The sequence below is a fragment of the Theileria equi genome, chromosome 3, assembly GCF_000342415.1.
Source record: "Theileria equi strain WA chromosome 3, complete sequence".
In the NCBI taxonomy this organism is placed as follows: Eukaryota; Apicomplexa; class Aconoidasida; order Piroplasmida; family Theileriidae; genus Theileria; species Theileria equi.
The window spans coordinates 2,302,273-2,329,262 of record NC_021367.1 but is presented as its reverse complement, the minus strand read 5'-3'; the positions used below and the strand labels follow the sequence as shown (position 1 = coordinate 2,329,262).

The 26,990-nt window shown below is 36.0% G+C and overlaps 14 protein-coding genes across 14 annotated transcripts, besides 1 other annotated feature; 8 read left to right on the top strand and 6 right to left on the bottom strand.

Moving 5' to 3' along the window:
• Nucleotides 1-474: 474 nt before the first annotated feature.
• BEWA_011680 (adenosine/AMP deaminase domain-containing protein) lies at nt 475-1,678 on the bottom strand. The gene has a single exon (XM_004831359.1). It carries the CDS (start codon nt 1,580-1,582, stop codon nt 503-505), a length of 1,080 nt encoding a protein of 359 aa, XP_004831416.1. The 5' UTR covers nt 1,583-1,678; the 3' UTR covers nt 475-502.
• Nucleotides 1,679-2,372: 694 nt separating this feature from the next.
• Nucleotides 2,373-3,461, top strand: BEWA_011670 (signal peptide-containing protein; the record flags this gene model as incomplete). Its single annotated transcript, XM_004831358.1, has 1 exon — nt 2,373-3,461. One exon carries the CDS (start codon nt 2,373-2,375, stop codon nt 3,459-3,461), a length of 1,089 nt encoding a protein of 362 aa, XP_004831415.1.
• A 139-nt stretch (nt 3,462-3,600) lies between these two features.
• Nucleotides 3,601-4,870, bottom strand: BEWA_011660 (ubiquinol-cytochrome c reductase, putative). Its single transcript, XM_004831357.1, has 2 exons — nt 3,770-4,870; nt 3,601-3,733 (listed from the first exon to the last, which is right to left on the bottom strand). Exons 1-2 carry the CDS (start codon nt 4,701-4,703, stop codon nt 3,648-3,650), a joined length of 1,020 nt encoding a protein of 339 aa, XP_004831414.1. The 5' UTR covers nt 4,704-4,870; the 3' UTR covers nt 3,601-3,647.
• A 62-nt stretch (nt 4,871-4,932) lies between these two features.
• Nucleotides 4,933-6,345, top strand: BEWA_011650 (hypothetical protein). The gene is made up of 4 exons (XM_004831356.1): nt 4,933-5,243; nt 5,278-5,472; nt 5,508-5,720; nt 5,755-6,345. Exons 2-4 carry the CDS (start codon nt 5,286-5,288, stop codon nt 6,324-6,326), a joined length of 972 nt encoding a protein of 323 aa, XP_004831413.1. The 5' UTR covers nt 4,933-5,243; nt 5,278-5,285; the 3' UTR covers nt 6,327-6,345.
• Nucleotides 6,342-7,283, bottom strand: BEWA_011640 (DNA-directed RNA polymerase, putative). Its single transcript, XM_004831355.1, has 5 exons — nt 7,072-7,283; nt 6,902-7,009; nt 6,775-6,856; nt 6,571-6,714; nt 6,342-6,533 (listed from the first exon to the last, which is right to left on the bottom strand). The coding sequence occupies exons 1-5, from the start codon at nt 7,212-7,214 to the stop codon at nt 6,393-6,395; spliced, it is 618 nt and encodes a 205-aa protein (XP_004831412.1). The 5' UTR covers nt 7,215-7,283; the 3' UTR covers nt 6,342-6,392.
• A 42-nt stretch (nt 7,284-7,325) lies between these two features.
• BEWA_011630 (hypothetical protein) lies at nt 7,326-8,146 on the top strand (the record flags this gene model as incomplete). The annotated part of the gene is made up of 1 exon (XM_004831354.1): nt 7,326-8,146. The coding sequence occupies exon 1, from the start codon at nt 7,403-7,405 to the stop codon at nt 8,144-8,146; it is 744 nt and encodes a 247-aa protein (XP_004831411.1). The 5' UTR covers nt 7,326-7,402.
• A 1,357-nt stretch (nt 8,147-9,503) lies between these two features.
• Nucleotides 9,504-10,331, top strand: BEWA_011620 (hypothetical protein). The gene is made up of 4 exons (XM_004831353.1): nt 9,504-9,635; nt 9,706-9,881; nt 10,011-10,225; nt 10,266-10,331. Exons 1-4 carry the CDS (start codon nt 9,626-9,628, stop codon nt 10,267-10,269), a joined length of 405 nt encoding a protein of 134 aa, XP_004831410.1. The 5' UTR covers nt 9,504-9,625; the 3' UTR covers nt 10,270-10,331.
• Nucleotides 10,134-10,169: a sequence feature (CT-rich).
• A 137-nt stretch (nt 10,332-10,468) lies between the features above and the next one.
• BEWA_011610 (importin alpha, putative) lies at nt 10,469-12,328 on the top strand (the record flags this gene model as incomplete). The annotated part of the gene is made up of 4 exons (XM_004831352.1): nt 10,469-11,064; nt 11,137-11,434; nt 11,467-12,081; nt 12,152-12,328. Exons 1-4 carry the CDS (start codon nt 10,559-10,561, stop codon nt 12,326-12,328), a joined length of 1,596 nt encoding a protein of 531 aa, XP_004831409.1. The 5' UTR covers nt 10,469-10,558.
• A 33-nt stretch (nt 12,329-12,361) lies between these two features.
• Nucleotides 12,362-15,817, top strand: BEWA_011600 (RNA recognition motif domain-containing protein; the record flags this gene model as incomplete). The annotated part of the gene is made up of 1 exon (XM_004831351.1): nt 12,362-15,817. The coding sequence occupies exon 1, from the start codon at nt 12,485-12,487 to the stop codon at nt 15,815-15,817; it is 3,333 nt and encodes a 1,110-aa protein (XP_004831408.1). The 5' UTR covers nt 12,362-12,484.
• A 48-nt stretch (nt 15,818-15,865) lies between these two features.
• On the bottom strand, nt 15,866-16,526 carry BEWA_011590 (ubiquitin-conjugating enzyme E2, putative). The gene is made up of 2 exons (XM_004831350.1): nt 16,389-16,526; nt 15,866-16,347 (listed from the first exon to the last, which is right to left on the bottom strand). The coding sequence occupies exons 1-2, from the start codon at nt 16,429-16,431 to the stop codon at nt 15,896-15,898; spliced, it is 495 nt and encodes a 164-aa protein (XP_004831407.1). The 5' UTR covers nt 16,432-16,526; the 3' UTR covers nt 15,866-15,895.
• A 187-nt stretch (nt 16,527-16,713) lies between these two features.
• Nucleotides 16,714-19,021, bottom strand: BEWA_011580 (hypothetical protein; the record flags this gene model as incomplete). The annotated part of the gene is made up of 2 exons (XM_004831349.1): nt 16,714-18,158; nt 18,196-19,021. 2 exons carry the CDS (start codon nt 19,019-19,021, stop codon nt 16,714-16,716), a joined length of 2,271 nt encoding a protein of 756 aa, XP_004831406.1.
• A 632-nt stretch (nt 19,022-19,653) lies between these two features.
• BEWA_011570 (hypothetical protein) lies at nt 19,654-20,634 on the top strand. The gene is made up of 4 exons (XM_004831348.1): nt 19,654-19,878; nt 19,925-20,099; nt 20,134-20,419; nt 20,455-20,634. The coding sequence occupies exons 1-4, from the start codon at nt 19,744-19,746 to the stop codon at nt 20,483-20,485; spliced, it is 627 nt and encodes a 208-aa protein (XP_004831405.1). The 5' UTR covers nt 19,654-19,743; the 3' UTR covers nt 20,486-20,634.
• Nucleotides 20,635-21,004: 370 nt separating this feature from the next.
• On the bottom strand, nt 21,005-25,393 carry BEWA_011560 (hypothetical protein; the record flags this gene model as incomplete). The annotated part of the gene is made up of 2 exons (XM_004831347.1): nt 21,005-21,177; nt 21,211-25,393. 2 exons carry the CDS (start codon nt 25,391-25,393, stop codon nt 21,005-21,007), a joined length of 4,356 nt encoding a protein of 1,451 aa, XP_004831404.1.
• Nucleotides 25,394-25,741: 348 nt separating this feature from the next.
• Nucleotides 25,742-26,984, top strand: BEWA_011550 (hypothetical protein; the record flags this gene model as incomplete). The annotated part of the gene is made up of 1 exon (XM_004831346.1): nt 25,742-26,984. Exon 1 carries the CDS (start codon nt 25,920-25,922, stop codon nt 26,982-26,984), a length of 1,065 nt encoding a protein of 354 aa, XP_004831403.1. The 5' UTR covers nt 25,742-25,919.
• Nucleotides 26,985-26,990: the final 6 nt, after the last annotated feature.

The window sequence follows — 26,990 nt, the reverse complement described above, 5'->3', positions numbered from 1 at the left end:
AACCACCGTGGTACTAATTAATCTGCCCTGGATGTAGGTGTTGTGTTATATGTGTGTTATTAGTTCCTACCCTTCTTGACTCCTACGGATTTTCCGTAGGTTTTGGGGGCCTTCAGACCTTCTAGAAGCAGCGGTTCTCCCCGTGGTACTATATATAAAAGGTTTTATCTATGATCTAAGCAATTATATGGGATATAGTAAGACTAATAGATTATAATGGTGAGTTAGTTACAAATTCATGGTAATATCTGGAAAAAAAACAATAAAACGAATAATTGTATTGAGAAATTGTTAAAATGCAGGTAAAACCAAATGGATAACAGGAAATAGCCATATTATACGGAACAATAAGACTTCTTCGGAGAATAACTCAGTAAATTAGAATGCACAATACAAATATTTGCCATTAGACAAATTGAAGCATTTATAATGTAGTAATAAATGAGTAATTTATACAATTTACACTGGATATTAGACCCAGATTTGGTAGTGTTATATAGAACTATTGGATGCCATAGGCCTTATATAGCTTATCTAAGAGTTCCTTCTTTTCATCCTCTGGAAGAAAAGCAGCTTTTGCGGCATTTATATTGGTCCTCTTGAATTCGTCTATGGTAAAACCGTACCTCTCTGCCAAGAAGGAATAGTTCCCGTTTAGACCTTTACGGAACATGGACGAATCATCAGAATTTATCGAGTAGTTCACTCCATCCTCCTTGAACTTTACAACAGGATGAGGAGTGGAATAATCCCAAGAATCACTTATATAGTTTGAGAAGGGGCAAACTTCAATATGAACATCCTTACCTACGACCTTTTTATAAATTTCCATATCTTCAATAATCTTGGTACCATGACCTATCCTCTCAGCTTTAAGCACATCAACAGCAAATTCTACGTGTTTTGCAGAATCTACCTCGCCAGCATGAACAGTTCTGTGAATACCATGTTCAAAGGCATCCTGGAAGGCTTTAACTTCTTCCTTGCAAAAGAAGAATTCTTGAGGAGGGCGACCTCCAGCAATATCAATTCCTACGACTCCTCTATCACGATATTTCTTGCATAGTTCTACTACCTCATCACACCAGTATGGGAATGCAAGTATGCAGCAAAGAATGGACCTGACCTTAATTCCGAATTTCTCTTCACCCTCTTTAAATCCCTCAAGCACAGCTACAAGAGCATCTTCAGGTGTAACATCCCCCGGAATTTGACCAGAAACAACTGGAGTCACCTTTGAATTAGCAAAAAGGTGAGGGCTATAGCGAGCTTCGACGTAGATTACACCTTCCTTAAACTTTGTCTCAACAAATTCATAGGCTATCCTCTTGAGTGCCTCTCTGCAACCACCAACAGCTGCATTAACAAAGTCGAACTTGCTAAAGTCAAGCGGAACATTGGGTGTCTTTACGAAAGTTACCAAATCTCTAACCTCTTCAACTGTATCAGCGGGTAGTTTAATTCCTCTCTTCTTCGCAAAGTGTAAAATAGTCTCCGATCTAACATCACCATCCAAATGAGTGTGAAGCTCCACTTTGGGGAGGTTGAAAGATCTAGGAGTGACGTCGTAGTAGGCAGTCATTTCGGAGGGAAGCTTTAATAAAAATAAAAAGCAAGCAATATAAATTATGTTTGAAATTAAACGAACGGTGTTTGTGTTCACACAGAGAGAATTTCCTAACATGATACGTAGAGTATCACGGATGCTCATCTGGGGATTTCCAAGACCATCTAAATATAATTCTCACTATTTTTAGACCATTTTATCTACATAGTCACGAATTTTAAGTGGATGGTTGGAAATTGTTCAAGTTCTCAGTATGGCTCAAGAATATCCTAATTGACTTCATTCGCCATTATTTCCGGACACATCTAATATTACTTTTGTGTAACTATATAAATCAGAATTTTAAGTCCATGGTCTGGCCCATTTTTACTCTTTGAATCCTAACAACCTATTTAGATGATTAAGAGGGTGGCCCGTCTGCACCTGCAGCAACTGAGCAATTTAAAGCAAATGTGACATACATAAATATAATATATTCAAAAAAAGTGACCGATGATTAGTGACTCTGGAATGGATGTTAGCCTGAACATCCATCTCCATTTGAGAACGGAGGTACTTACACATGGTGTATAAGGTTGGGTATATCCAAAGACTGCAGTGAGTACGACTATATATTGTACACTATTTTATCACTAAAAATTTTCATTCTTCGCTTCTGGAAAGTTATTCTTCCAGTGAATCTGAAAGGTAGTTGTTAGCGTACTTTGCACGCTGTCCGCGGAAGGCCAAGAAAAATCCACACACCCTACAACGTACCTGGTCCCGAGAGGCTGACCAGCATTATTTTCGATTGTAGATAGTCATGATGTTTAAATTGTTTGCTATATTGGCATTTATTGGCTCCAGCTCCTTTGTGAGTGCTTTGGATGTTACACTGGACTACAATACCATTGTAAATTTTGAACATTTCAACTACTTGGGTGTGAGAAGCGGCCCCTTCTATGAGATTATTTACACACCAGTAAAGGATTTCGTCTTGACAAAGATTGTAGGACATGGTTTTACCTTTTTTGAGGCTGCTGCAGGAGAATCTGCACTTGACTTTCATCTCATCTTGAACTTCACCTTGCCCTTCATTGCTTATTTCACTGTCCAACTTCCGGACGGATCCAAGAAAGTCCGATACTTTAAGAAGTGCAACGGATGGGCAGAGACTACCAAAGAGATCTATGATGGAATTTACAACAGGGACTACCCAGTAGAGCTTAACTTCTCTGACAAGGTTACCTTGGATATTAACGCAGTCGATGAAAATAAGTTCTTAACAAACGCTTCTGACGAGAACGGACACCGTATCTTCAATATTTCTCCACTAAACGGAACTTCTATCGGCAAGATTGTTGATGGCGAACACACCATCTGGGAGACCTCTTCTGGTGATGTATTTGGTTATTATTCTCTTATTTACTCTGTCGGTGACAGACCACTTTTGTGCCGTGTTCACATTGTTGATAAGGCAAGATTCAACCACAAACTCTTCATTAAAACCGATGGACAATGGGGACCAGTTAGCTTGCCATCATACATTGAGAATCTCCACAAGTCCGCTTTCTACTCTCGTTCCCTTGACATTGCTAGCGACAAGCACGACGACGTGTCTATTGTTGAGGGTGCTAGATTCGGCGTTGACTATAAATTGTTTACCCCTAGCCTGTATCGTAACCTGGACAAGGTTCATGCTGGTGGTCAAGTTTTGTACGAGAGACAGGACAAACAACACTGTTCACATGTTGCTGTTCACTATGAGGCAGGCTTGCCTACTCATGTACATCTGATCGTTGTTTCATTCAGCAGCAGTGAAATTATCCACAACTTCTTCAAGAAGGAAGGTGATAAGTTTGTTACTGTGGCTGGAGAAAACTTCCCAGAGAACTTCAAATTTTTGTTGAATTAACAGTTTTACACACTAAAACACTACTAGATTGTTGTACCAGCTGTTAAAATGCAGTCATCGAATTTCTAGAATATTCATATATCCATTATCTAGACATTACAATCTTGGCTGCTCTGCAAATTTTAACTTATCCAACAACTTATTTTAAACGCTGATTATGAGTAAAGTGATACTATAGGGTATTATTTATCCCAAACGGATGGTATTGTCGTCTATGAACCTGTAGGGAGGCACCTCCAAATTTGCTGGTGCAGGGCCCTGTCTGATACGTCCTACATATAATATTATACAAGTTAATAAAAACATACCAGATCCATCATAGTGTGATCCGTGGCATGGACAGAAAAACCCTCCATAGTTGCCTCCTTTGGTTGGAATACATCCCAAATGTGTACATATTCCGATATTTATTAGCCATTCAGGATTCTTGTTTCTATCTTCATCCAATTCTGGATCCCTCATGCTGTCAAGTAGCTCGTCATCTTTCTTAGCTCTGGCTATATCTTCGGGTGTGCGCCTTCTAATAAAAACTGGCTTTGACCTCCATTTTACCGTAACCTGGTCACCAGGTAGCATCTGACCCACATTAACTTCAAGCGCTCCACTAGCGGCTACATCTCTGGACAACCAGAAATAGTGGATAAGTTTGCAAACAAGTGTTCTTGCAAACGCCATAATAAAGAAAAATACAGTGGCGGTCATCAGATAGATGGTAGCCCTCCTGTCGGCACCATTTGGAATTCTATACTCCCTGAAATCTGGAAAAGCGTCCGGGCTTATAGACTCGGGAACAGCTGCATTTTCAGCATATCCTACTGCTCGTTGGTTAGCAGGTCCTAGTTTACCAACAGATACTATTGCTGGTTCCCCAGGAAAATGCCATCCGCTTGTTCTTGTGAAGTTCGCACCTGAAATGAGCTCACCTTTTGACAGATCTGGAGTTTTAGGGAACGTCGGTTCCCATACATTAACATAATGCGCATAGCGTGTAGAGCCGCTGTTGCCGAATAAATGGCCATGTCCATGAGGCACTAGCAAATCACCTAGAGTTTTTACCGGTTCTGGATGATTGTACTTCGTAGTATCCTTTAACCATAACTTAGGATTATCAGCTCTATCGAATGCATTTCTGTATAATGGTCTTTCACTTGCAGCTGGCATTCCGGATGATTTCTTCATCTCATGGTGCAATGTACTGGCAAATTGCCTTCTAAATGACAAAATAGAGTAAATCCTACTCATCTTCCCAGAACCTTATGCCAGACGTATCTTTCTGTCGCATAATTACTTTATCTACAACCCGAAGAACAGGGTCATGTAGATACTTATGAAATAACCCTCAAAATTATGAGTTATAATAATTTAAAGAGTATTTTAAACAATGCACAGATAAAATGCTAAGACTGCCCCTGTTCGGTCACTTAGTAAACGTTTCATGTTGGGGCATCGTTAATATCCAGTGTTCCACATCAGTACAATAATTCCATAGTAATGAAGTCTTTATAACGTGTACTAGTATTTAATTTGCATGTGAGAATATGTAAAGCTACCCATCTTCCCCAGTCTATTTTCCCTCGTATGTTATGCATTTATCACATCCTAGGCAAACTCTTTACTCTTCCAACTTTCGTGATATAGAACTATACCATTTAATTTACAGTATATGGGTATGATATACACTTCATCTAAAATTTTCCGCTACTCCTGAGATTTCGGTATCCATTCACCTTGTTAGACAATTTTACACATTCACCCCTGTATCGCAGAAAGTTTGGGGAAAAAGTATATCTTTTACGTGAATATATCATATTTTTAGGTATAGTAATGAATATTGAGAGTATAGTATCCATTAGAAGTATAGATGGCTTTACATCGGCCAGATGTTATAACACCCACGTTTTAACATCTTCTGTAACTGGCGCTCTATTTCAATGGGATATTGAAACTTCAAACCCTATCTTATCGCATAATATAGAAAAACCATTGGATTTTGTCTTACCTTATCGTGTAGGTAAATTTGCTCATGGCCACATTATTGAAATATAGGCACAACCTCCGAATACAGTAGCATATTGCTTCAGAGTAGAGGAGATATATCTATACTGGATCTAAAATCCTGTAAGATACACCATTTGGTAGATGCAATAACAACGTCCTTTGCCAGGATAAGCTTACTTAACTACGGATCCTCAACTACTCCGTGTATAATAGTGCCGTGTGAGAAGAATATTAAAGTGTTTGATTTAAGAATAGAATGTGGTATGTATATGACTAAATAATAGGTGTTATGTAGGAGGAATAAACTCAAATGTAATTCACACAATCAACCCTCCTGTAATTCAGACTCCTAAAAAAAGTGAAATAGGAATGTTGCACACATGCAAACAATTCTCTGCGCTCGGAAGCTCATATATACTTTCAACTTATGAATCAGCATCAATAGTTATCCACGATTTAAGAAACTTAAAAGAACCCGCACTTCCAGTTCACTATATGGATACGTTTGAGGCAATACCCGCCCTTTCTACATGGAAAGATGTTGTTTTGATAGGTGACACTGGAGGGTTGATACATATGTATCATGTTACTCATCAGGATGGTATACGTCATATAAAATCAAGTATACCAAGAGACCCAGAGAATTCACCCGGTATCTCATCTTTGGATATTAGGAATGATGGTACTATTTTTGCTGCTGGATGCTGGGATAGAATTGTTCGCATATACGAGACTCGGTCGCTGTCACTTAAAGGTGTTATAAATAAACATTATTCGAACATAATAGATGCTTCATTCGATAAGACAGGAAACACCCTTTGTACAGCTTCTAAGGATGGTATCGCAAATGTTTTAAATGTATCATAACTAAATTATGAATGTGCTTAGAATGACTTTATATTTTACGAGTTTACATCTATACGATTTACGATATTAGACGACCAATCTGAAGGTCACATATCTTCCCGCAGTTTCACTCGGTCTGATGATTTTTACAACTTGCCCTTTTGATAGGCCAAAATATCTGGCTACGGGATCAGCAGATTGTATTCTTGGAATTTGGTTTTCTTTGACCTAATACCACTGTCTGTATACTTATGATTATGCATACCTTGTATCTCTGCAATAGGTTTTGCTTTTCTTCCATTGTCAACGGTACATGTTTAGGGACCAACTCATGCCTAGTTATATTGACAAGTAGTTCTGTTTCCATAAAATTCTCTATTATATTTCTAGGCGACGCTTCCATTATAGCCTAAACACGTATTTATAAAGAGTTTAGAAGTGGGTATATGGGTAATAGCAAAAAACTAACATCCTTTGCGAAGGAGGTAAGAACATTTTGTGTTACTAGAATTGCTCTATGAATATCATGATCTTCCATACGTTCAGTTAGCCTAGATTTAACGATTAGAAACATCAACATGAATGTTTGAACTAACTCTCTAATTGGCTTCACACCAGTTTTTTTAGTTTCATCCGCAAAGAAAACTAAAACTTTATTTTCTGAGGCCGTCTTTTGTGAAGCCACCAAAAGCATTTTCGAGCGTCTGTATATGGATTATATGTATCATTGGCATTTATGTTGTATTTAAGTGATATTTTGACTTACGTTCTATCATATGACTCGTATCTTGCCTTAAATTCTGCAAAAGTTTCTAATTTTTCTTGGCTTGGAATGAAATAACCGCGATCTTCTAACATTTCACAGCAAGTTCTTCTGCATCGAAACAACCTTCCTTCTTCATCATCCATTTTGATATTTTAACTTTAATATATAACCAAGATGCTTTCCGATAAATGTACATATACAATATATTGAATAAGTCAATATTTGTTGGGACTCGCTACAAATTTATACAGTCTGTGTATACTATTCAATGTATTATATGACCTAAACTGTATTAATAAACATGGCACTTATTAGATAAATAAAATTTGAAATGAAGATTGTTATAAAGAATGGTAATAAAGATATCGACACTAAACCAAAAAAAAATGCTCTAAAGGTCACAAACAAAACTATTTTAAAGCCAAATATTACCAAGAATGTTGACAGAAATCTGCTAAACCTAGCATTTGATAACTCCTCCACTACCGATGATCGCATTGAACCGACTGTTCGTATAGAATCACACCAAAAAAATTTTAATACTAAAAGACTGAAATTGGATGAAATAGAAGGTAAATACTATTCTGATAGAAGCACTAAGTATCTGAAAAATGTCGATAAAGAGTTAGATCCATCATTATACCTATACGATGAATATGTAGACGAAGACACCGTTGAAAAGGAAGCTACAAAGTTCACATATTTAGGATATTCTCCGGATAAGATTAAAGATACTAACGAAAATAATGATAACGATGTAAAGAATAAGCAGAGGACTAAGGAACCTCAGTATATGGCGAAGATACTCGATAGAGCGAGGAAGCGCCAAATCGAACGCGAAATAGCATTAGATAAAAAACTTCTAGAAGATGAACTGGCAACTAACGGAGCTATTGCTGAAGTATTCGTTACAGGTGCCTACAGGAAGAAGCTAGAAGAGAGAAAACAGTTTGAATTGGAACAACAAAAGCAAAACCAATTTGATGCGATCCACAGCAATAACGGCCTCTCAAACTTCCACAAACACCTTTTGAGTTCTGGAATTGCCAAGAGGTCAGCAAAAGGCCCCAAATAAAGACTTGAAGTTGACATACTTGCTTATTTATTAATAAAGAGAACTTTCAACATTGCAGATGTGGATCTTGCTTATTCAGTATCCTGGAGAGAACATAAGTCTTCCAAGGTCCTATGCGATAACCTAAAGGCTGTATCCTGACGATATCACCTAGCTTTGCTTCCTTGTGTTCGTCATGGGCCCACACTTTTTTTGTCATTCTAAAGACTTTTTTGTAGCGGACCACATACATATACCTATATACAAGTGAAAATTTTACATAGTATGTGATTGTACCTATCGCAAGCAACACGAATAGATTTAGGGTGCTTGTCGTTTATAACATAACCTATCAGTTCATTGTTAGGCAGACGATTCTTCATAACTGAGTGGTATTTGGATGTTATATTTATACTATATCTTACAAGTTCTCAAGTATCCAGCTGTATACCGTTGCCATGTTTTGTAATGCCAATGTTTATATATGCTTGTTAAAAACAACATTACTACCTAGCATATTCGAGATACTATTCACATCGTATTTTATATACCTATAGAATAGAAATCAAATATCCTTCGTAAACATGTGTGCAATTTATCAACCAGTAATGGAACTGTGAAGACAACCAACCGATTGTAATGGGGAGTAATAGCTTAGTTGTTGCACGAACAGGAAATATTCGTAAATTTTACTTGTAAAATATCACTTTATTTTAATTATAATCACAGTAGCATAACCTTCATTTCCGTTCCTACACCAGGTAAGCTTCAAATCCTCATTAGTTATAAAAATTATCGTATCATTTACTACTACTTCAATTTCTGTTAGTGCATACGCCAATATTCACTGAACAGTAACATGTGAGCGTTATAAAAGATAAATAGGCGAGAAATATGCACTTTCCGGGAATGGACCACGTCAAGGAACCATTGGTATCCGAGAACGCAAGGATGTACCTGAGGACAATAGGATTCGTCGCTATCTCATGGGCTATTTACTTCTACGGAGATTTGCTAGACATGCCAGAGGCCATAAAACTTGTTTAATACTGTATGATTGGATACTTATGTGTTTACTCAAGTTTATTTTAACAGAAACATTCCAGATTCAATTGGATAAGATCAGCTATTGGTCACCTTCCCGGGAGGAACTGCTGCTGCAGCTTCAGTACCGCCCGCCTTCGGATTTTTGGGATAAATGCAGAATATTCCGCAACGTTTCTGGCGTTTTTGTCGGTAAAACTCTTGATCCCGCTGTACTTCTGGCATACTCGTCTTATTTCGTCACATTCATAGTAGAATCTCAAAATTCCGCAGCCGTCTTCCCCATAGAGATGTCAAATATACCATTATTGGCCTACCCAATAACTCGCATAAACCGGCATTCGGTTAAAAACAATCAGTTTTCTCAAAACTAACTTTTGTTTAAACAATACCACGTCATTATTCCTAGATTCTTAGTCATTTACCGTCACGGTTCACCCACCCAAAGCGATCAAGATGTTGTTCGGTAGGTTTTCGATTACCATTCATTGCATGATAACGATTTCCCATTATTTTTGTCTTAACGACTTCTGTAGGTGCTGTAATCGCTCCTGGTAACAGTGTTACCCCAAAGAATGAGTTGGCCAATATTGTTCACCTCTCTCAAGTATGCCTCAACGAGCCAAAAAGTGACGAGAAAACCTATGTTCAATTGGTTGACGGTGATAAGGTGTACAACGTATGCTCACTCCAAAAGGACGTTCATGAACATGTAAGTATTTACATAGAGCCAATTTTGTATCAATAACCGTATTTACGTGGACTCTGCCAAGATTCCATGCTCACTGTCGATATATTATCTTGATTTGTTCTAGTTGAATATCTTAACACTTATTCTCAGGCCACTGTTGATGTCTTCTTCTCAACTATGGGTGGCTTGAAATTGACCACCAAGGGTGGAGCGAACGAAGTCCACATCATTGGCTACTTCGAGCCAGAGGACAATTCTTTCTTGTCTAGCTCTGAGGAAGATGAGGATGACGAAGAAGAGGAAGAAGAATCTGAAGATGAGCAACCAGCTTCTAAGCGTAAGGCCTCCGGAAAAGGTTCCAAGAAGTATGTTTTCACTTGTCACCCCTTACATTAGTTATTTTAGGTAGTTTTGGGTCATGAGATAACTTGATAGACACCTTAACGTACATATGTAATATTCTTTTGTGTCTCTATTCGTGATTACTCTGTTTTCATCGTCTAGGGTTTAGTGTAGAGCTATCCCTAAACATGTGTAGCCCACATGTTTGTTTGCCAAGGGGTATGGTTCCTGGGTTTGTTGACCCTATAGATGATGGTTGTGGGAACGCATATATTATTTAATACGTTTCTATAGATCTCACAAAAAACACAAGTGCATCATATGATATATTTATACAATATATACACGTAAAAACGATGTTTAGAAGTGAGGAACGCAAGAAAGAATATAAAAAAATATTTGACGACCCTCGTCGCAAAAGGGAGGATATCCAGTCCCAAATCAGGAAACAAATTCGCGATATAAATTTGCAAAAACGTCGTTCTCAAGGTACAGCCTCTAACCCTGTTGAAATTGGAAATGTACCACAAAATATTGATATCGGTAATGGTTTAAGAGGAAACAATGAAGATTCTCTGACCAGCAATTTGAATTGGTCTCCTTCAGAGTTAGAACACTACGCAAATGGGTTGAGATCGTCAGATTATAATAAACAATTGGCGTGTACAAAACAATTTCGGAAAATTTTGTCTCTGGAATTTGATCCACCTATTGAACAAGTTGTCAATTCCGGTGTTGTACCAATATTTATAGAGTTTCTAACAAGGAACGATGCGCCTGAACTCCAGTTTGAAGCTGCTTGGGCTATTACGAATATAGCATCTGGTACACATCAACAGACCAAGATTACAACGGACCATGGGTTAGTTTTCATCTTTAGGCACGTGTATTCTTTACATAAAATAACTCAAAGTTATAACAAATAAATATCTAGAGCTGTACCTAAGCTGATAGCATTGCTGGAATCGTCTCAAGAGGAGGTTCGTGAGCAGGCGATATGGGCCTTGGGGAATATAGCAGGAGATTCGGCGGAATGCAGGGATTTGGTTTTGGGGCATGGTGCCTTGAAACCTCTCTTGTTTCTTCTATCAAATTCACAAAGAGAAAGTGTTATTCGTAATGCTACATGGACCATCTCTAACTTGTGTAGAGGGAAACCTAAGCCACTTTTCGAGGAAGTCAGACCGGTGATTCCATATATTTCAAGGCTTATAGAACATCCGGACACTGAGGTATTACCATATATCTCATAAAAATATTTCAGGTACTTACTGACGCATGCTGGGCATTCTCATATATTTCGGACGGATCAGAGGAACACATTCAGTCTGTGATTGATTCTGGAGCATGTCCAAGACTAATCCAACTTATGGATCATGTCATCCCTGCTGTCCAGACACCTTCTCTGCGTACAGTTGGAAATATCGCAACTGGCAATGATGCGCAAACGCAAGTTATTGTAGATTACGGTTGTATTCCAATTCTTTATAAATTACTTTTTTCTGAAAAGAAGACAATAAAAAAGGAAGCTTGTTGGACATTATCCAATATAGCTGCTGGTACAAGGGATCAGATTGAAGCCTTTTTGCAATCAGATGTTGTTGAGAAACTATTGGAATTAATGGATGGTGACGATTTTGATATCCAAAGGGAGGCGAGTTGGGCCATATGTAATGCCGCTTCTGGAGGTGATATGAAGCAAGCAGAGAACTTAGCATCTAGGGGCTGTATTAAACACATTTGTAAGATCCTTTCAACCACAGATACAAAGCTAATCGGTGTAGCTCTCAGAGCCTTAGATAACATTCTAACACTAGGTCAACATATAATGGAAACCAAGGAATTACCCAGAAATCCATATGCCACAATTGTAAGAGAGGTAAGTTTAGAGAGTTCAAATAATCTACATATATAATATTTCTGTATTGGCCGTCTACAAATCTCTTTAGGTTGATGCCGTGCGAATGTTAGATGTGTTGCAAGATAGCAAAGTTGCTGCTATATACAAAAAGGCGGGAAATATTTTGAACCGCTTTTTCCCAGAAGATCGTGACTTTGATGAAGACTTTGAACGTTCTGATATCCAATTTGGTTCTTACGTTCCTGAAGGCGGGTTCCAATTTTGATTGCAAGTTGCGGGCACTCAGATTTTTTTTTTTGTATTCTAAAAATTTATGACAGTTAATGTGTGTATATTTAATACAGTCGTTGGCACGGTATGTGCATTTCCTGTTACCACCGTTCCTGTAGAGCGTTCTGAGTTATAATGGAGGTGTAAAGATATGTTGGATTCCAGATTTGGTAATCTAAATGAAAATCATTCTCTGTCCACAGAAGACATTGATGAAATAAAAAGAAAGATTGAACAGAACCCTTGGAATTACGAACTTTACAAGCAAGCAATTTACCTATCATCACTTGATAACCGTAAGGATCTGCTTAACCATTTCAGGATCGAGTGCTTTAAACATTGTGTTGTGGACGATCAGTTTTGGATTTCTTTCATTGAAGACAGGAAGGAGGAATCTGATGACGACGAAAATATTGTTAATTTATATAAGACTGCTCTAGATAATGAACCGTCTGTCGAAATATGGCTCTCATATTTGCGTTATGAGCGTGAAAAGTGCCGTAAATCGGCAGATTATGCTAATTTAAGGAGTCTTTTCGAGTCCAGCTTGGAGGCTTATGGTCTGCACACATTAGACGGACCACAAATATGGTCATACTACCGTAGATTTGAACAAGAATTGTTGCCCAAAGTGCAAAATGAAGCATACTGCTCACAATTAGATCGCATACGTAGTTTATTTTATCGCCAATTGGAGTTACCCTTGGCCGGCTTATCGGATTTATTGGATGAATATCTCGTGTGGGAAGAAGAATTACCCTCAGAATATCAAAAGGACACAGAATTCGGGAAAAAACAACATAAAATAGGATTTGATGCCTGGGAACAAAGGAAATCTTTTGAATTAAAAATACAATCAGAATTCCATGAAGTTATGAATACTAATAACATGAATTCACTGTGGAATGACTACATTGAGTTTGAGCTGAAATGTGGTGATTATGGAAAAATAATGATGGTATATCAGCGTGCTTTGGATGATTTGGGTTACGAACGCGATGATCTGTGGATTAATTATGCAAATTATGCACTTCGCACCAGTCATTCAAGATCTCTATTGATATATGAAAGAGCATCTAGGCACATGCCTAAATCCGTAAGTATTTGGGTAAATTATATGCTTGTGATGGCTACTAAATCACCAAGGATAAGTGATTTAATATCTCTTTTCAACGCATCAAAGACAGCTGTTTCTGATCTTAGCAATTTAATAACTTTACATATCACTGCAGCGGATTGTATAAGACGCACAAACCCCGGCTCTATTTCAGAGTTTAGAAATATACTATCTAGTGGAGAGGAGTTATTGTCAAAAAGTTCGGACAAACAGCTAGAATCTAGAGGTGTGTATCGTATACTTTCCTACTGGAGCAAGTATGAACTTAAATTGTTGGTCAAGCATTCATCCTCAGAGTATGTGAATGTCATTTCCAGATTTTTGACGAGGTACAAAGATGACCCTTTATGTTGGCTATATTTAATAGATGGCGTTAAGAGCTTGGATAAGCACATATCTGACATTAGTGACATAATTAATAAGATTTATACTGGTCTTTGTTCTACAACAAATATTAAATTGGATATTCCAGAACCATGTACAGTACATACATTAATTGTATGGTTATATGAGACCGCCCTCTCTATAGTTTCTGCAAACGAGTTGGCTGAAGAATATATCGATTATGTACAAACATCCGGAGTAGTAGAGGACATAAAAAGAGCGCATATGACAGTTTCAACACATAATAATGCAGAACCCCGTACAAGCACCACTTTAAGTCTGAATAATATTATTTTGAGGCGTGACAGAAGACGAAGGAAACTAGAAACTTTTTCTGAAACTTCATCTGATAGTGGGAGTTATTCCAATTTACTCAGAAAACAGAACTTTAGTATATCTTATGACTGTTCTACAAAGATAAAATCTCCAAAATTAACACTTAAGGATTTGGAAATGGTGACCAGAGCCACTTGGGATGGGTGTGAAAGTGCGGATCCTTCAATAGCGCCAGCAGTGCCTCCAAATGCCCCAATGCCACCACCATCATCTCCTGTTCTTTCTAGGCTTTCTTCCTCTAGAGTTAGCAACTGTGGCTCATGTTCTACACCTGATTTTTCACCAGATCTTAAATATTGTAAGTTCGACGGTATGCCATCCGTACCACCTATAAACCTACAATCACCATTATTACATCTTTCAGAATCGATTATCCATACCCCATTCACTCTGGAGGCACCTGGAACATTAGTAAATACCACAGAGTATAGTGACTCTCTGTGCTCCCAGGATCATATGCATCCACAAACAGCAGATAGTAATTATCCTCTATTACCACCTTTAGAAAACAAAGGGCATTTCCTTCTTTCCAAAGACAAAGAATCTATTTTGGCATGGGTAAATAGGAAAGAGGAAGTTTGCACTCTTTGGGTTTCCAAATTAAGCTATAAAGTTGGTGAACAAAATGTTTTAGCATTTTTTTCTGAGTTTCCTGGTTTTAAGCAGGTTCGTATGTTACGAAGGGGTGGCTCTTGCTATGTCGAGTTTGAAAGCCATGAATACGCTAAAAATGCACTAGAGAAGGCAGTTGGGCGTAGAATATCTGGAGGCACATTCCGATGTGAATTTTCAAAACCTACAAAACCACTATTTGAAGAAAGAGTTGTGTTTGTTAAAAACATAACGTCTAAGCATATAATTACTAAGGATTCCATCTCTATACTCTTGGAAAATTTTTTTTCAAACATCGGATTTGTTCCTTCAGAAATCAGATTTTGCACTGAAAATTCAAATAGTGCTGGCAATAGGAGGGTAGACTCAAATAACGTGGATAAAGATTGCAGGCCTGTAACTTTGGAAGGAAAAGGAGCAAGTACCGATGGCACCGAAGCCTGTAAGCCGATTGAAAAGAGAAATTTTAGTGTTGGATATTGCTATGTAGAATTTGATCGTGAGGATGCTGCAAGGGAAGTTATCCAGAAGTTGATAAACGAGATAGGGTGGCCATTAGATTGTGAACTCGAAGATGTAAAGTTTCAAGTAACACCATCAATTCCAATGATTAATAAAACGAGCGAACGGGTTAGAAAAATTGAGAAGAAAATGCCAACAACTTTATCTAAAGATAAAACATCAAGAACAGTGTACATTACAAATCTCTCATACAAAACCACCGAGGATGAACTTTCATCTTTTTTTACCAAAAGTTGCGGGCCCGTTAAGGCTGTACAAATATGTTTGGACAGGATGGGTAAATCAAGAGGCTATGGTTTTGTTGAATTTTGTGATGAAAGAACTGCGATGGACGCTTTGCTTTTGTCTACCCTAGTTTTGGATGATCGTGAAATTTTGGTTTCACGATCCAACAGGGCCATATACAAAGATTCTCCAAAACATAGCCATAAAAAGAGAGTTATATCACCGAATAAACAAAACTATAGCAGAGTCAAAAGAAAAATAGATTACAAGCCAGGTAAAGACAACTAGCTGCTAATGAGGCTAACTTTAACAATTATATTATGATTTTTATGCTTATGCATTATAACTTAAAATGTAATTTTAAAATCATTCCAGTGTCTTCCGTGCCAGCCTCTGGACTTTTTTGCGATAATCTGCAGGGTTAGATTTAAGGTGGATTCCGGCATCAACATTTGCAGGTGATTCAAGATTTGGCTCACCTAGCATAGAAATAACACTTATCAAAATGCTTTCAACACCAAAAATTGGCCTCCAACGCTCTTCTGGTTTCTCTTGTTCGTTGTAACGATCGGTACCCGGAGGATGTAATATGCTAATGCAAACTTTCCCATCTGGATATATGTTTGGATGCCACATTTCTTGCTCGAATAACATTTGTGGTGGACTATTTGGGAAATCTTCGGGAAACGTCAAAATAACACTGAAAATCCCTCCTTCATAGGGTGTCTCGGGAGGTCCTTCAAAACATACACGCCATTTGAAAATATCATCATCTTCCAATCCAACAGAAAACATTGAACATGGATCCTTTGTGAGTTCTAAATTATTGTTATAGTTTATAGATGTAATATAAAATTACCTATATATTGTCTCTTTAGAAGTTCCCTTGCGATAATGGCCATTTATTGCAACATTCAAACAATATAACCGACTCCTCCTCAAATCCTAGTTATAATATATATGGAAAGTGTTTGGATTATCCCATAACTAATACTTTGAATCGGGCTGGATCCAGAACCGTCCCTATATATTTGCCTAAAATAGTAAACGCGCCACACACCTCATATATTTATGTAAATATGAATATCTAATTGTTCAATGTCTGTTTACAATGATATTTGTCTGTGCATCCGTAATTTTGATCTCGTAAATGCCAGATTTGGCGCTTCTTTACGTTTTTTAATTTATACTTCAAATTCGAAACACTGTAGACTCAAAATTGAATATTTTAATTCTTGTCCATTTTCAACTGTTATCAGCAATACATCATCTCTAGGATCAGAATTTTTTGCGTCCATGCCTTTGTTATGCATCTTCTTACACGACCACAAACATCCATTTGGTTGAGTTTTATCCCCTTTAAATTTGTATTCTTGTTTCAGAATTGTTGGCATAATGTGTGCCCACTGTTCTACGTTATATAGTCCAATAGATGATAGTAATGTCCCAGAAGGCAATCGGATTCTTTCGCTATATCGAGTTGTGGATAGTTTGTTGGAAATACTACTTCTAAAACTGCCACATTGGTTGTTTGTCCAAATATATATATGCCCCGACTCGGAAGGACACAAAATATATTCGTCTTCTCTGCCAAAAAATTTTGCGCCGATTTTACAAGTAACATTTCTATGCCCTTTTAGCTTTTCAAGATAAGGTAGCTTTCCATTTTCATCGGATCTTGTGGAAAGCAAGCGAATCCTAGAGTCAGATGTAGTCACAAGTATTATTGTTTCTCCACTGTTCCAGCATAGCCCAGTCACGGGTCTACCATTTGCATAATATCCCCGTCTATTTTTACATAAATACGTGCCAATAAGCGCTAAATTTGTATCGTATAGAATTACTAACCCATTTGAAGTGCCGATTGCATAATATTTGCCACGTTCTGATATAGATGCATTCGTAATCTCTTTTCCAGTATCTACACTATTTTCTACTTTTATGGTGTGCTTTATCCTTTTGGAGGATGTTTCATTCATGTTCCCAGGAACTTCTAACTTCCATAACTCAACGATACCCATTTGTGTAGCAACTATTATTTTATAAGAACGAGGAAGTAGAGATACATTAATTGGAATCTGTTCAAGAATGAAGTCTGAAATAAGATCCAAACGTGATTGGCATTTATAAAAACTCCAAATTTTAACATGATAATCGTACCCTGAACTTGCAATTATGCATGATACCTCAGAGCCATCCTCACAAACCGGGTTTACATATATAGAAATAATGTCGGTAAGATGAGCCTTTACTGATAGTTTTGGTTTAGATCCCAATGATCTCCATATTAAAGGATCAGCACACCAGGTATCATTTATTCTTAAACCTTCGAAAGTGTATTCTCTAGCCAAAAATGACCAAAGGTGGATCATTCCGTCAGTTGTGCCTACTGCCAAATTCAGATGATCACTAGATATGTGGAATGACGATGCGTTTCTCACATCTGATTTTATGTTTTTATTCGCTGTTTCAAGATTAGGAATTAGAGTTCCAGATAATACTTGGTTATTTTCATTGTTTGCTGACCCCGGTACATTTAAATCTGAATGTTTTTTAATATCTGTTTGGTCACCTTTCATAGCACTGGAAGCCATATGAATAATCATTTCTTTACTATGCGATACTAATTCTGAATATAAAATGAAAGAAATAGATAATTGAAATACCTTTAGAATTGCAAGACCCCTTGGGTATATGCAAATCATCTTCCGGTCCTGGTAAGGGAGGCTCCACCATGATACCATCGTCTTCCTTTATACTACTTTCAGGGCCCTCAAAATTTGATACAGCACCTTCTATTTCAAGATAAAATTGATCACTGTTTGGAGTTGGTAAAGGCTGAAAAGTCTCATCCGGTTCAGAAACTTTTATAGGTTTTTCAGAAGACACAGAATTTATACTTGCATTATTGCCACTATCCTCTATTAAATCTGAAACTAAAGAAGAAAACCATGTATTTTTACAGATTTTATTGTTTTGAAACTCTTCGCAATATCTGTCTTTACTGCCCAGTGATTTATTGCTTAAAGCTTCATCAAGAATACTACGTTCTATATTTTCATTACTATTATGGAGCTCTAGTCCATAAATTTTATCGCAAATTATCTCTAAAGATTCTGTTCTCAGCTTTTTATTCCTAGAAAAATATTTTAAATAATGATATTCTGGTTCATGCCTTCTGTTGAAATAGGCTGTCTTCCTTTGGTCTTTTTTCAGACCGTAGGTTGTAAAGTCTGTATTTTCCCATTTTTTTGATCCATTTAGATTTCCTGAATATTCATCTAATTCACATAGTCCATTCTCTTCTTCCTCCTCCTCGTTAATACTATTATCAAAACGATCTATGGAACTAGTTACTGGAAAACTATGTAGAGTACAACCATCCTTTAGGTTTTCAAGTAAACGTATAAAACAGACATCGTTTGAATCTGAGTCATCTTTTGATACTACATTTTCCAAGAGTTCTGTGTGATAAATCTCTGTATTGTTCATTTTCAAAAAGTACTAATATGTTTCAGAAAGATATACACCTATAATTATACATGCCAGTAATTAAAATCATGCTCAACTAATATAATGCATGTTGAGTTTCTTGTGAGAGAAAATTTGATATTTTATTTTCTTTGAGATATAGTTCTGATATGTTTCGCAACAATGGGATCTTTTGATACCTAGCCCTAAATCTCATCACTTGGCGAAAAGTATTTTACTAATTCCAAATAACTGTGCTTATAATAGATTCTTATGGGCTCGATCTGAAACTTGACTTAAGAAAAAACAAGGAAAATTAGAGATCTAAGTTGTTGTTCTCAAGATTAAGTAGAGGAAATATTGAATTTCTGTGGCTACTCATGGTTCAGATATAAAAGGACAATGTTTTAAATATTTTAGCATTAATAGATGATTGATTTTAAGCCGATCGAGATTAGATTGTTAGATCTGAATCATAGCATAACCGTGACTACTTTGCAAGTTGCTAATATTAGAAGGTAGAACTCTCAGGTACTAGGTTAGGTGTTCTAAAGTCTTTGTGTCTATGTTGCAAACTCAGGGTTATCAATTTAGTTATGAGATGAAATTGGTAATGTCAACATCTCCCTCACAAATGTTCCAATTTCCATCAGGTCCTTGAACAGTTGATGTTTAAACATGCCATATTATTTGAAACACACTCGTATAACTATTAAAACAACTATGGACTTTTATGTGTATAAATGCTTGACGATCGATGCTCGGTTCTTAGTCCAAATTTTGATCCATTAATTCTCATAGATTCCATCACAAATCTTCCATTAAGTGATAAGCTGGATGTTTTTTATTCTAGTCTCACTAAAGACGTGGAAGATGAGGTATGTCGTATCTAAATCAACCTTAACACGATAATAATACACATAGAAACTTTTAAAGACACTTTTTGAGGTAAAGGACTCAAAAATATCTCTTGGTAACCTTTCACACGCAATTTATCTCTTGCCATGGTCGGTTCAACCGGTAAATGAATGCCTAAAGAATAGAGCTGCCTCGGTTTTAAATGATAGTTCAGAAAAGCACACCCCAAACTTGAAAAATTGTTTGTTTCACTCTTTATACTAATTTATCCGCAGTATTGCAACATTTTGTCGCAAGAACAAAGTATGAAGCAAGGCTCTCTGAATATTTACTAGGTCTTCGTTTTACAGGATATTCTTATCTACGGAATGCATGTTACAATTACTTAAGATGTGTATATGATTCAAATAAAAGGGTTACTGTGGTATGTAAAAGCGGTAACAGTATATCAGCACCTATACGATACAAGGGTAACCTAGATCTTTTTGACAGAAAGTTAAACATTCTTCTAGCGAACGTTCAAACGGATAGAAATAACAGGATGTCATTTATGTTTATAAGGTATGTTTTATCAAAAATTGACGGCATGAGTGTAGCAATAATTCGATTATATCAATATTCACCTAGATCTTGGACAGGTTGTCTTTGATAAATGCTCTCGATTCATCATGCAAGAGTAGGAATATACTTTGCTTTGTTTTGAATTTGCACATTGCTATCGATTTATTTACACATGTTCTTAAAATCTTCTCACACTTTGTCAATTCATCTGTGTGAATATTGAATGTGTGGTATTAAACTAACATTTTTGAGTTGATGTGCGTGTGATGAGTTTATTAAGGGAATACCAAATTTTTACGATCGGAACAAGTACATGAGGCATATACCACTTAGTTGTAGATATGATACGTCTATCACAAATCATAGCCATCAGCCTCAGTATAAGTGAATATAGCTGGAAATGATTCGTTTTTCCAACTATAGTGACAAATTGTGTTAACACTGCATTAATTCTGTGAAATCTACGTATCCAGGTGTTCGTGTGTCGTTTAATCTGAGCACTAGATAGCCCCTCTGCTATGTGGAATTTAGGGTGAATAAGCATAAACTTACACATTTTAATTGGTGTATAAAGGCAATTATATATTAAGGTTGCAATAATGATAAATAGCTTGGGATTATTAGAGCTGTCACTGAGGAATGACTTATTATAACAATAAAAACGAACCATTTGGAGAGGATTTTTACTGCGATTTCTGATGTTGTAAATAAGTGGTCAGATACGTTTGTATGCAGCGATTTCTTCGCCTTTTCGCCCACTAAAAAGGGATTTTATAGATAAAATAACATACCATATTTCTTTGTTTCAGAATAGAGCCTCAAGGATAGAGAATTATTCATTTGGAGATTTACTACAACAAATTCCAGCAGACTTTTGTCCATATAGTCGGTTAGAGTAATGAAACACAAATCAGTAAGATGCGTTGTAATAACCATATTTATGGACTTTAATGTAGAGTCTAAACTTTCAGAGTCCCAGTCATTGAGCATCTTAAAAAAATCATCAGATACTAATAAGAGAAGTAGTTCAAAAGATCCCATTCTTTTACGCAAGTCATTTTCTGTTTTTGCAGATAGATATGAACTCCAGGTACAGCTTATGGCCTTACAATACAAGTTAGTATCAGATGAATCATTAAATAGAACTTTTAGTATCTTTAACGTATGAAGATCCTCATCAGTAGATTTTTTAAACATTCCCACGTAAAGATGATGGAAGGATTCATGTTTGGCGCTTATTAAATTCAGAATAATTTCATATATTTTGGTAAAATTTGAAGTAATAAGGTCCATATTATTTGAGAGGATAATGTACAAGATCAATAACAAAGGTTCTATAATTTTGCCATAGCATTTATTTTTTATTAAATTTCTAGAAATATTATGGATATTATCGAGATACTCCATATGATTACGAACGTGATGTGAATATGATTCCAAATAACCTATCATCGCAGACAAGTAGATGAATCCAGATTTCTCCATACCAAGACAAGAAGAATGTGATAAATAGTCTATAGTATTTCTCACAATAACTTGATATTGTTCATCGGTTGTCTCTAACAGGTGTATGTGCGTATGTTTGTTATTTATAGCTTCTGTGATTTTTTCAACTATGATGAGATTGTTTAGGTTAGTATCATCAGAATACCCAGCCAGATATATTTTAAGCAAGTCCTTCGAATTTTCCATCCCAAGCGCTTTCAATACAAGATTTTCTATATCATTATCTACATTCCTATATACATCTTTTGTGGAATATTTAGTGTTAAATAAATTCATATAGATAGAATCTCCAATTTTTCTTATCACTTTGAAGTGAAACATGGCTATAGATTTCAAAATTCCCTCATGTTTGGAATCTTCCCTTAAACATATCTTATTGACAAGGCTTTTCATTTCAGATAGCACTACAAAAATGTTGAGTCTAGGTCTTTTGTATTTTTTATCGGGTAGATTTGTGGATCCAGATATTACTTTCAAATAATCACAGGTCAAATGGTAGAAACATACATAATTCTCCATATCCTCTTCATATTCTAGTACAGATAACATAATTTTCAAAACGTCGTCGATTAAAGTATACGAGTAGGTATTTTTGCAACTAGAAGAAAAAACCAGACACAATTCAGCAAATTTATAAAATAAAACTTCACCATAAGTTGGAATAAGTTTGTCAATAAGTAGTTTGCCAGCAGAGAGCAATATCGTTTTTGACTCTACATCAGTGTCTTCACAGGCAATTACAGATAATATCTTCTTAAATACAATTTTACAAACTGAATAATTACAATTAACAAGGTAAGGAACCATTTCAGCCATTTGTATGGAAAACTTTTGATCAAAAGCCTCTAAACGGAAATCAATTAGGTTTTTAACGCGTGATTTTAAATGTGGCATGCCTGAACATGCAGATAGATTTGGAAATATGGACAACACTGCCTTCTTCACCAAATTTACATCCTCATTGGATTTTGTAATAGACTTTAGAGCGTTTTTAATGATTTTATATAGTTTTTTGTTCCATACTATGTATTTATCACATCCAGTATCATTTACAACCATGAGAAGATGGTAAGATACCCAGAATATTCCTAACCATGTCATAACATCACATCCTTTTTTTTCTGAAAAAGTTACCACGTATTCATATGCGTGTTCTAGTATTTCATATAGAACAGCCGGTAGTTCATTTATGTTTATACATGAAATCAATTTTCTGGTTGTAGTTGTGAATTGCAATACCAACGATAAACCCATACAATCATAGCTAAAAGAAATAATCTTAAACAGATCATGAATTTCTTTTGTGCTCCTTCCAATTATTGTTTTATCGAATTCCAATCCACTCAGATATCCTGCCAATATAGTAGAAACGAATCGGAAAGATTTACCATCACTCACTATTGAAACAAATTTATTCAATACTAATGGGATTTGATATTGTGATGATATTATACTACTCATTCTGAAGGCTTCTAAGGCTTTTGGATGTTTAAAAAACAGTTTTCCTTGTGAATTTATCTGCGCAAATTTATAGGCATGCTCAATTAGCGATACAAAATCATTAGAGATAGAATATGCGGTTATTAAATTTTTAACAAATGTTTCACTTGGTATTGTATCTTCGTTATAATCGCAAAGATATTTTGTAGATAGGAAATATCCCATAGTTTTATTATCCATATCATGAGTATAATATGCCTCATAGTCTCTTTTGATTAGTTTTAGCAATTCATTTATATTTTTATCAGCATATTCAAGTTTTAATGAGACTAGAATATCCAATGATGTCCACAGTAGATGTGAAAATTTCATAAAACATGAATCATTTCCAAAGTTTGAAATTTCAAAAAGATACCTCCTGACGTCATAAGGTCTATCAAACATGGCTTCATTGATGAAATGTAAATCATATCCTTTTTCCAAGCAGAAAAAAATGAAATGAATGGATTGCTCAACAACCTCCGATATTAAATTTGATCTATCTCCATTATAAACGAAGATATTAAAATTATTCGCAACAAAAATTGTTGAAATAAATGAGAGTATTGATTCCAACAACGATATAGATAAGGTAGACTTATTAGACGGTAGTTCAAACAATTTATTAGACAAGTTCATTACAAGTGGAGTTAGTATGCCGAAATAAGATACGTTGTAGTATAAAACATCCCTCATACTATTCATACTCTCTATATATGACTTTGTAGAAATTAACAATTTTTCTACTATATCTGGTAACATAATGCAAACCCCTCTAACTGTAAGAATTTGTTCCTCATCCTCAAGAGCCAACCTCAATAACGTTATCATTTTTATCATAAACCTATGTGAATATGGTACTGATGAACCACTAACTTGAGTAAGTGTGGTATATGGTACGTTTATAGAAGTTTCAAATATCTCAGAGGAGACAAAATCGCAACAGCCAAAAATGAACTTCTTTTCTATAGGAAAGCTTACCACTTTAAAAAGGGAATAGGCTACATCACATATCACATGATTTAGATCATATAGATATTGTGAATCATTATAAATCATTTTGGTATGCATTTCCATATCATCAATCCTAGATCTAAATTTGAATAGAGGTTCCATCAAAAGGTCTAGTATATGCTCATACGAGCTCTTTATGTTGGTATTTCCCTCAAGGAGTTCCAGAAGAACATTTATGATAATGGTGAAATGTTTCAAAATGTTATAAAGTATGGATAGTACCGATTGAAAGAGTGTGTCATCGCTAGCACATGTAAACTCCATATAAACATTGTTCCATAGTTTGAATAACTCCAGATCAGACAAGACCATTTCAATAATATCATTGGTCTTAAATGACAATGTAAGTTTTTTCTTCTTTGAATAGGATTGCCGTCCATTAGATGTTTCCACACTTGGAGTAAGACAAGAAGCTAATGTTTGTACAGATTCAATATGAGATGCATACGAATCTAAGGCATCCTTTATCTTTGTCTGATCATAATTTAATAACTGAACAAGAGAAACATCTCCAAAACTATTCCTTTCATGGTTATAGAGATTTTTAAAATCCAAAAATATTAGTTTGCTCAATACAGATGCATAAGCGGATAAAGCATCTAGTTTTTGCATATGAGATATCAAATAAGCAACTAGATGTAATTCTCCGGCCCTAAAGCTATTTGGGTGTCCTATGTTACAGGATGTATATTCGGACGTCTTAGATTTTCCTCTATTTGAATCAAGACATACATTTTCTTGTTGCGTTATCCTCCTTTTCAACTGAAAAAAAAGCTTATTTAACAACCAAAGAGACAACCTCTGGGAAATTTTGGGACATACGAACCTTTTAGAAGGTACTTCTGGCCATCCCAGGCGGTCCAAAAGGGAAAATATTTCTTCATCGGTTAACTCTTCAAGCCTTTTAGTACAAAGAATCTTAGTTGAATTGAGATAGCTGCGTTTGTTTGACGACATCACGTAGTTTTCATCCATTTTTAGGCACTTTTGGAAAACAACTCACCGTGCACGCAGAAATATCTTCCTTGCATTCGTTGCCCATAAAAACTAGGGAACATACTTTTAAATTCATCAAGTAGCAGTTAAAATTAACTATTGCATATGGCATTGGCAGAAAGTAGGTAGATCAAAGGGATGTACATATTCCTTATCATCCTTTTAGGTGAGGAGAGAAACGAAGAATCTTATCGAAGATATTCATTATTGATATATTGAGTTATATGAATGATTGAATAGTTGCAATCGCCGGTATTGGTGGAAGCTAAAACCCGGTGTTAAGGTAAATGTATTTATGAGGTTTTACCCATTATGTATCGGCAAAAAGAACATAGATACCTTGTTATCTTTTAATATTATGCCTAAATCAAACGAATTCATTTACACACAAAGTTTCGCAATTTTTTGTGCTTAATGCGAAGATTAATGTAAATAATACCGCTCATACCCAGCTTCTGGGTTGGTTCATATAATGTGTACATATTTATACATATAGTATATCATAATGCCAATCACTTGCGAAGACTCTGGCTTTGATACCGGTATTGTTCACCAGGTGAACAATATAGTGGTTGATAATATGCCTCCGGGTTTAGAAGGACAAATGCAAGATATAGAACTCAATTCTAACGATTTAGTTTTGAATACACATTTGAATTTTTTAAAATCCTTCTTTGATATTTCACAAGGTGAGTATAAGGATAGATGTAAAGCGGCGCTTTTCCCTTACATATGCCTCAATTTAAGATGCTTAAAATGGCTAAAAGATGTTACTAGTACTCTGAATAAAAGGATTGGAAACAGAAATAATAATGCAGATGATATGCCAGTGGAAACTCAAGGTGGAATTTCGGCAGAGTCGGAGAGCAAAGATCCGAATGCTACCATAATAGATTTGGAGATAACCTCCGAAGAAAAACAGAATAAGCAAGAAGATAGAAGCGTTGGTGCAGGGTTTTATAGTGTGAACGACCTATCCTTTGATTCATTTGCAAATAATGTAGACAAAGCATCACATATTTACAATACATTGACATCTATACGGGATAAACCCGATTTGTACGGACCGTTTTGGATTAATATCTTCACAGCAGGGTCTCTTTTTTATGTTAACTCTTTTCACAAAGTGTTTCACTCTGCCTATCCAGTATCTTTTGTATCAATTGGAACCCTGATGAAGCTGACCATGATATGCTTTTCTTGCACTACATTAATGGCATTGAGTATGTTCTTATGCAAGTATCATTTTCTAAGAACTAGTGACTTAAAAGGTTTAGTGGGATTTCTGGGTATTAGTGGCTATACTCAGATCCCTTTAGCTGCGTTATGTAAAATATCTGTATGGATGAGTTTGGCCATGGTTTGTTTCCCTTCTCTTAAGCATATCTTGTACGCTTTACATTTAATGGCTTATTTTTATCTGTTCGTTTCAACATCTTGTACTATTTTTGTAACATTACCTCCCTTGGATTTATCGCAGCATGATAAGACGTTTCGAATTGCTAGTATGGCACTTAGCTCCATAATACAACTCGTATTTCTTGCAATATTTCAATCTTACACACACTAATTGCTA

Bases quoted from the DNA above. Each gene is read 5' to 3' on its own strand.
- BEWA_011680 (XM_004831359.1), bottom strand. From the start codon at position 1,582: ATGACTGCCTACTACGACGTCACTCCTAGATCTTTCAACCTCCCCAAA.
- BEWA_011660 (XM_004831357.1), bottom strand. From the start codon at position 4,703: ATGAGTAGGATTTACTCTATTTTGTCATTTAGAAGGCAATTTGCCAGT. The intron at 3,734-3,769 runs GTATGTTTTTAT...TATTATATGTAG, and splicing joins ATCACACTATGATGGATCTG to GACGTATCAGACAGGGCCCT.
- BEWA_011650 (XM_004831356.1), top strand. From the start codon at position 5,286: ATGAATATTGAGAGTATAGTATCCATTAGAAGTATAGATGGCTTTACA. The intron at 5,473-5,507 runs GTAAATTTGCTC...ATTGAAATATAG, and splicing joins TGTCTTACCTTATCGTGTAG to GCACAACCTCCGAATACAGT. The intron at 5,721-5,754 runs GTATGTATATGA...GGTGTTATGTAG, and splicing joins TGATTTAAGAATAGAATGTG to GAGGAATAAACTCAAATGTA.
- BEWA_011640 (XM_004831355.1), bottom strand. From the start codon at position 7,214: ATGGATGATGAAGAAGGAAGGTTGTTTCGATGCAGAAGAACTTGCTGT. The intron at 7,010-7,071 runs GTAAGTCAAAAT...ATCCATATACAG, and splicing joins TACGAGTCATATGATAGAAC to ACGCTCGAAAATGCTTTTGG. The intron at 6,715-6,774 runs GTTAGTTTTTTG...ATACGTGTTTAG, and splicing joins TTACCTCCTTCGCAAAGGAT to GCTATAATGGAAGCGTCGCC.
- BEWA_011620 (XM_004831353.1), top strand. The intron at 9,882-10,010 runs GTAAGTATTTAC...ACTTATTCTCAG, and splicing joins AAAAGGACGTTCATGAACAT to GCCACTGTTGATGTCTTCTT.
- BEWA_011590 (XM_004831350.1), bottom strand. From the start codon at position 16,431: ATGGCCATTATCGCAAGGGAACTTCTAAAGAGACAATATATAG. The intron at 16,348-16,388 runs GTAATTTTATAT...ACAATAATTTAG, and splicing joins TCTAAAGAGACAATATATAG to AACTCACAAAGGATCCATGT.
- BEWA_011570 (XM_004831348.1), top strand. From the start codon at position 19,744: ATGCTTGACGATCGATGCTCGGTTCTTAGTCCAAATTTTGATCCATTA. The intron at 20,100-20,133 runs GTTTGTTTCACT...ATTTATCCGCAG, and splicing joins CACCCCAAACTTGAAAAATT to TATTGCAACATTTTGTCGCA. The intron at 20,420-20,454 runs GTATGTTTTATC...GCATGAGTGTAG, and splicing joins ATGTCATTTATGTTTATAAG to CAATAATTCGATTATATCAA.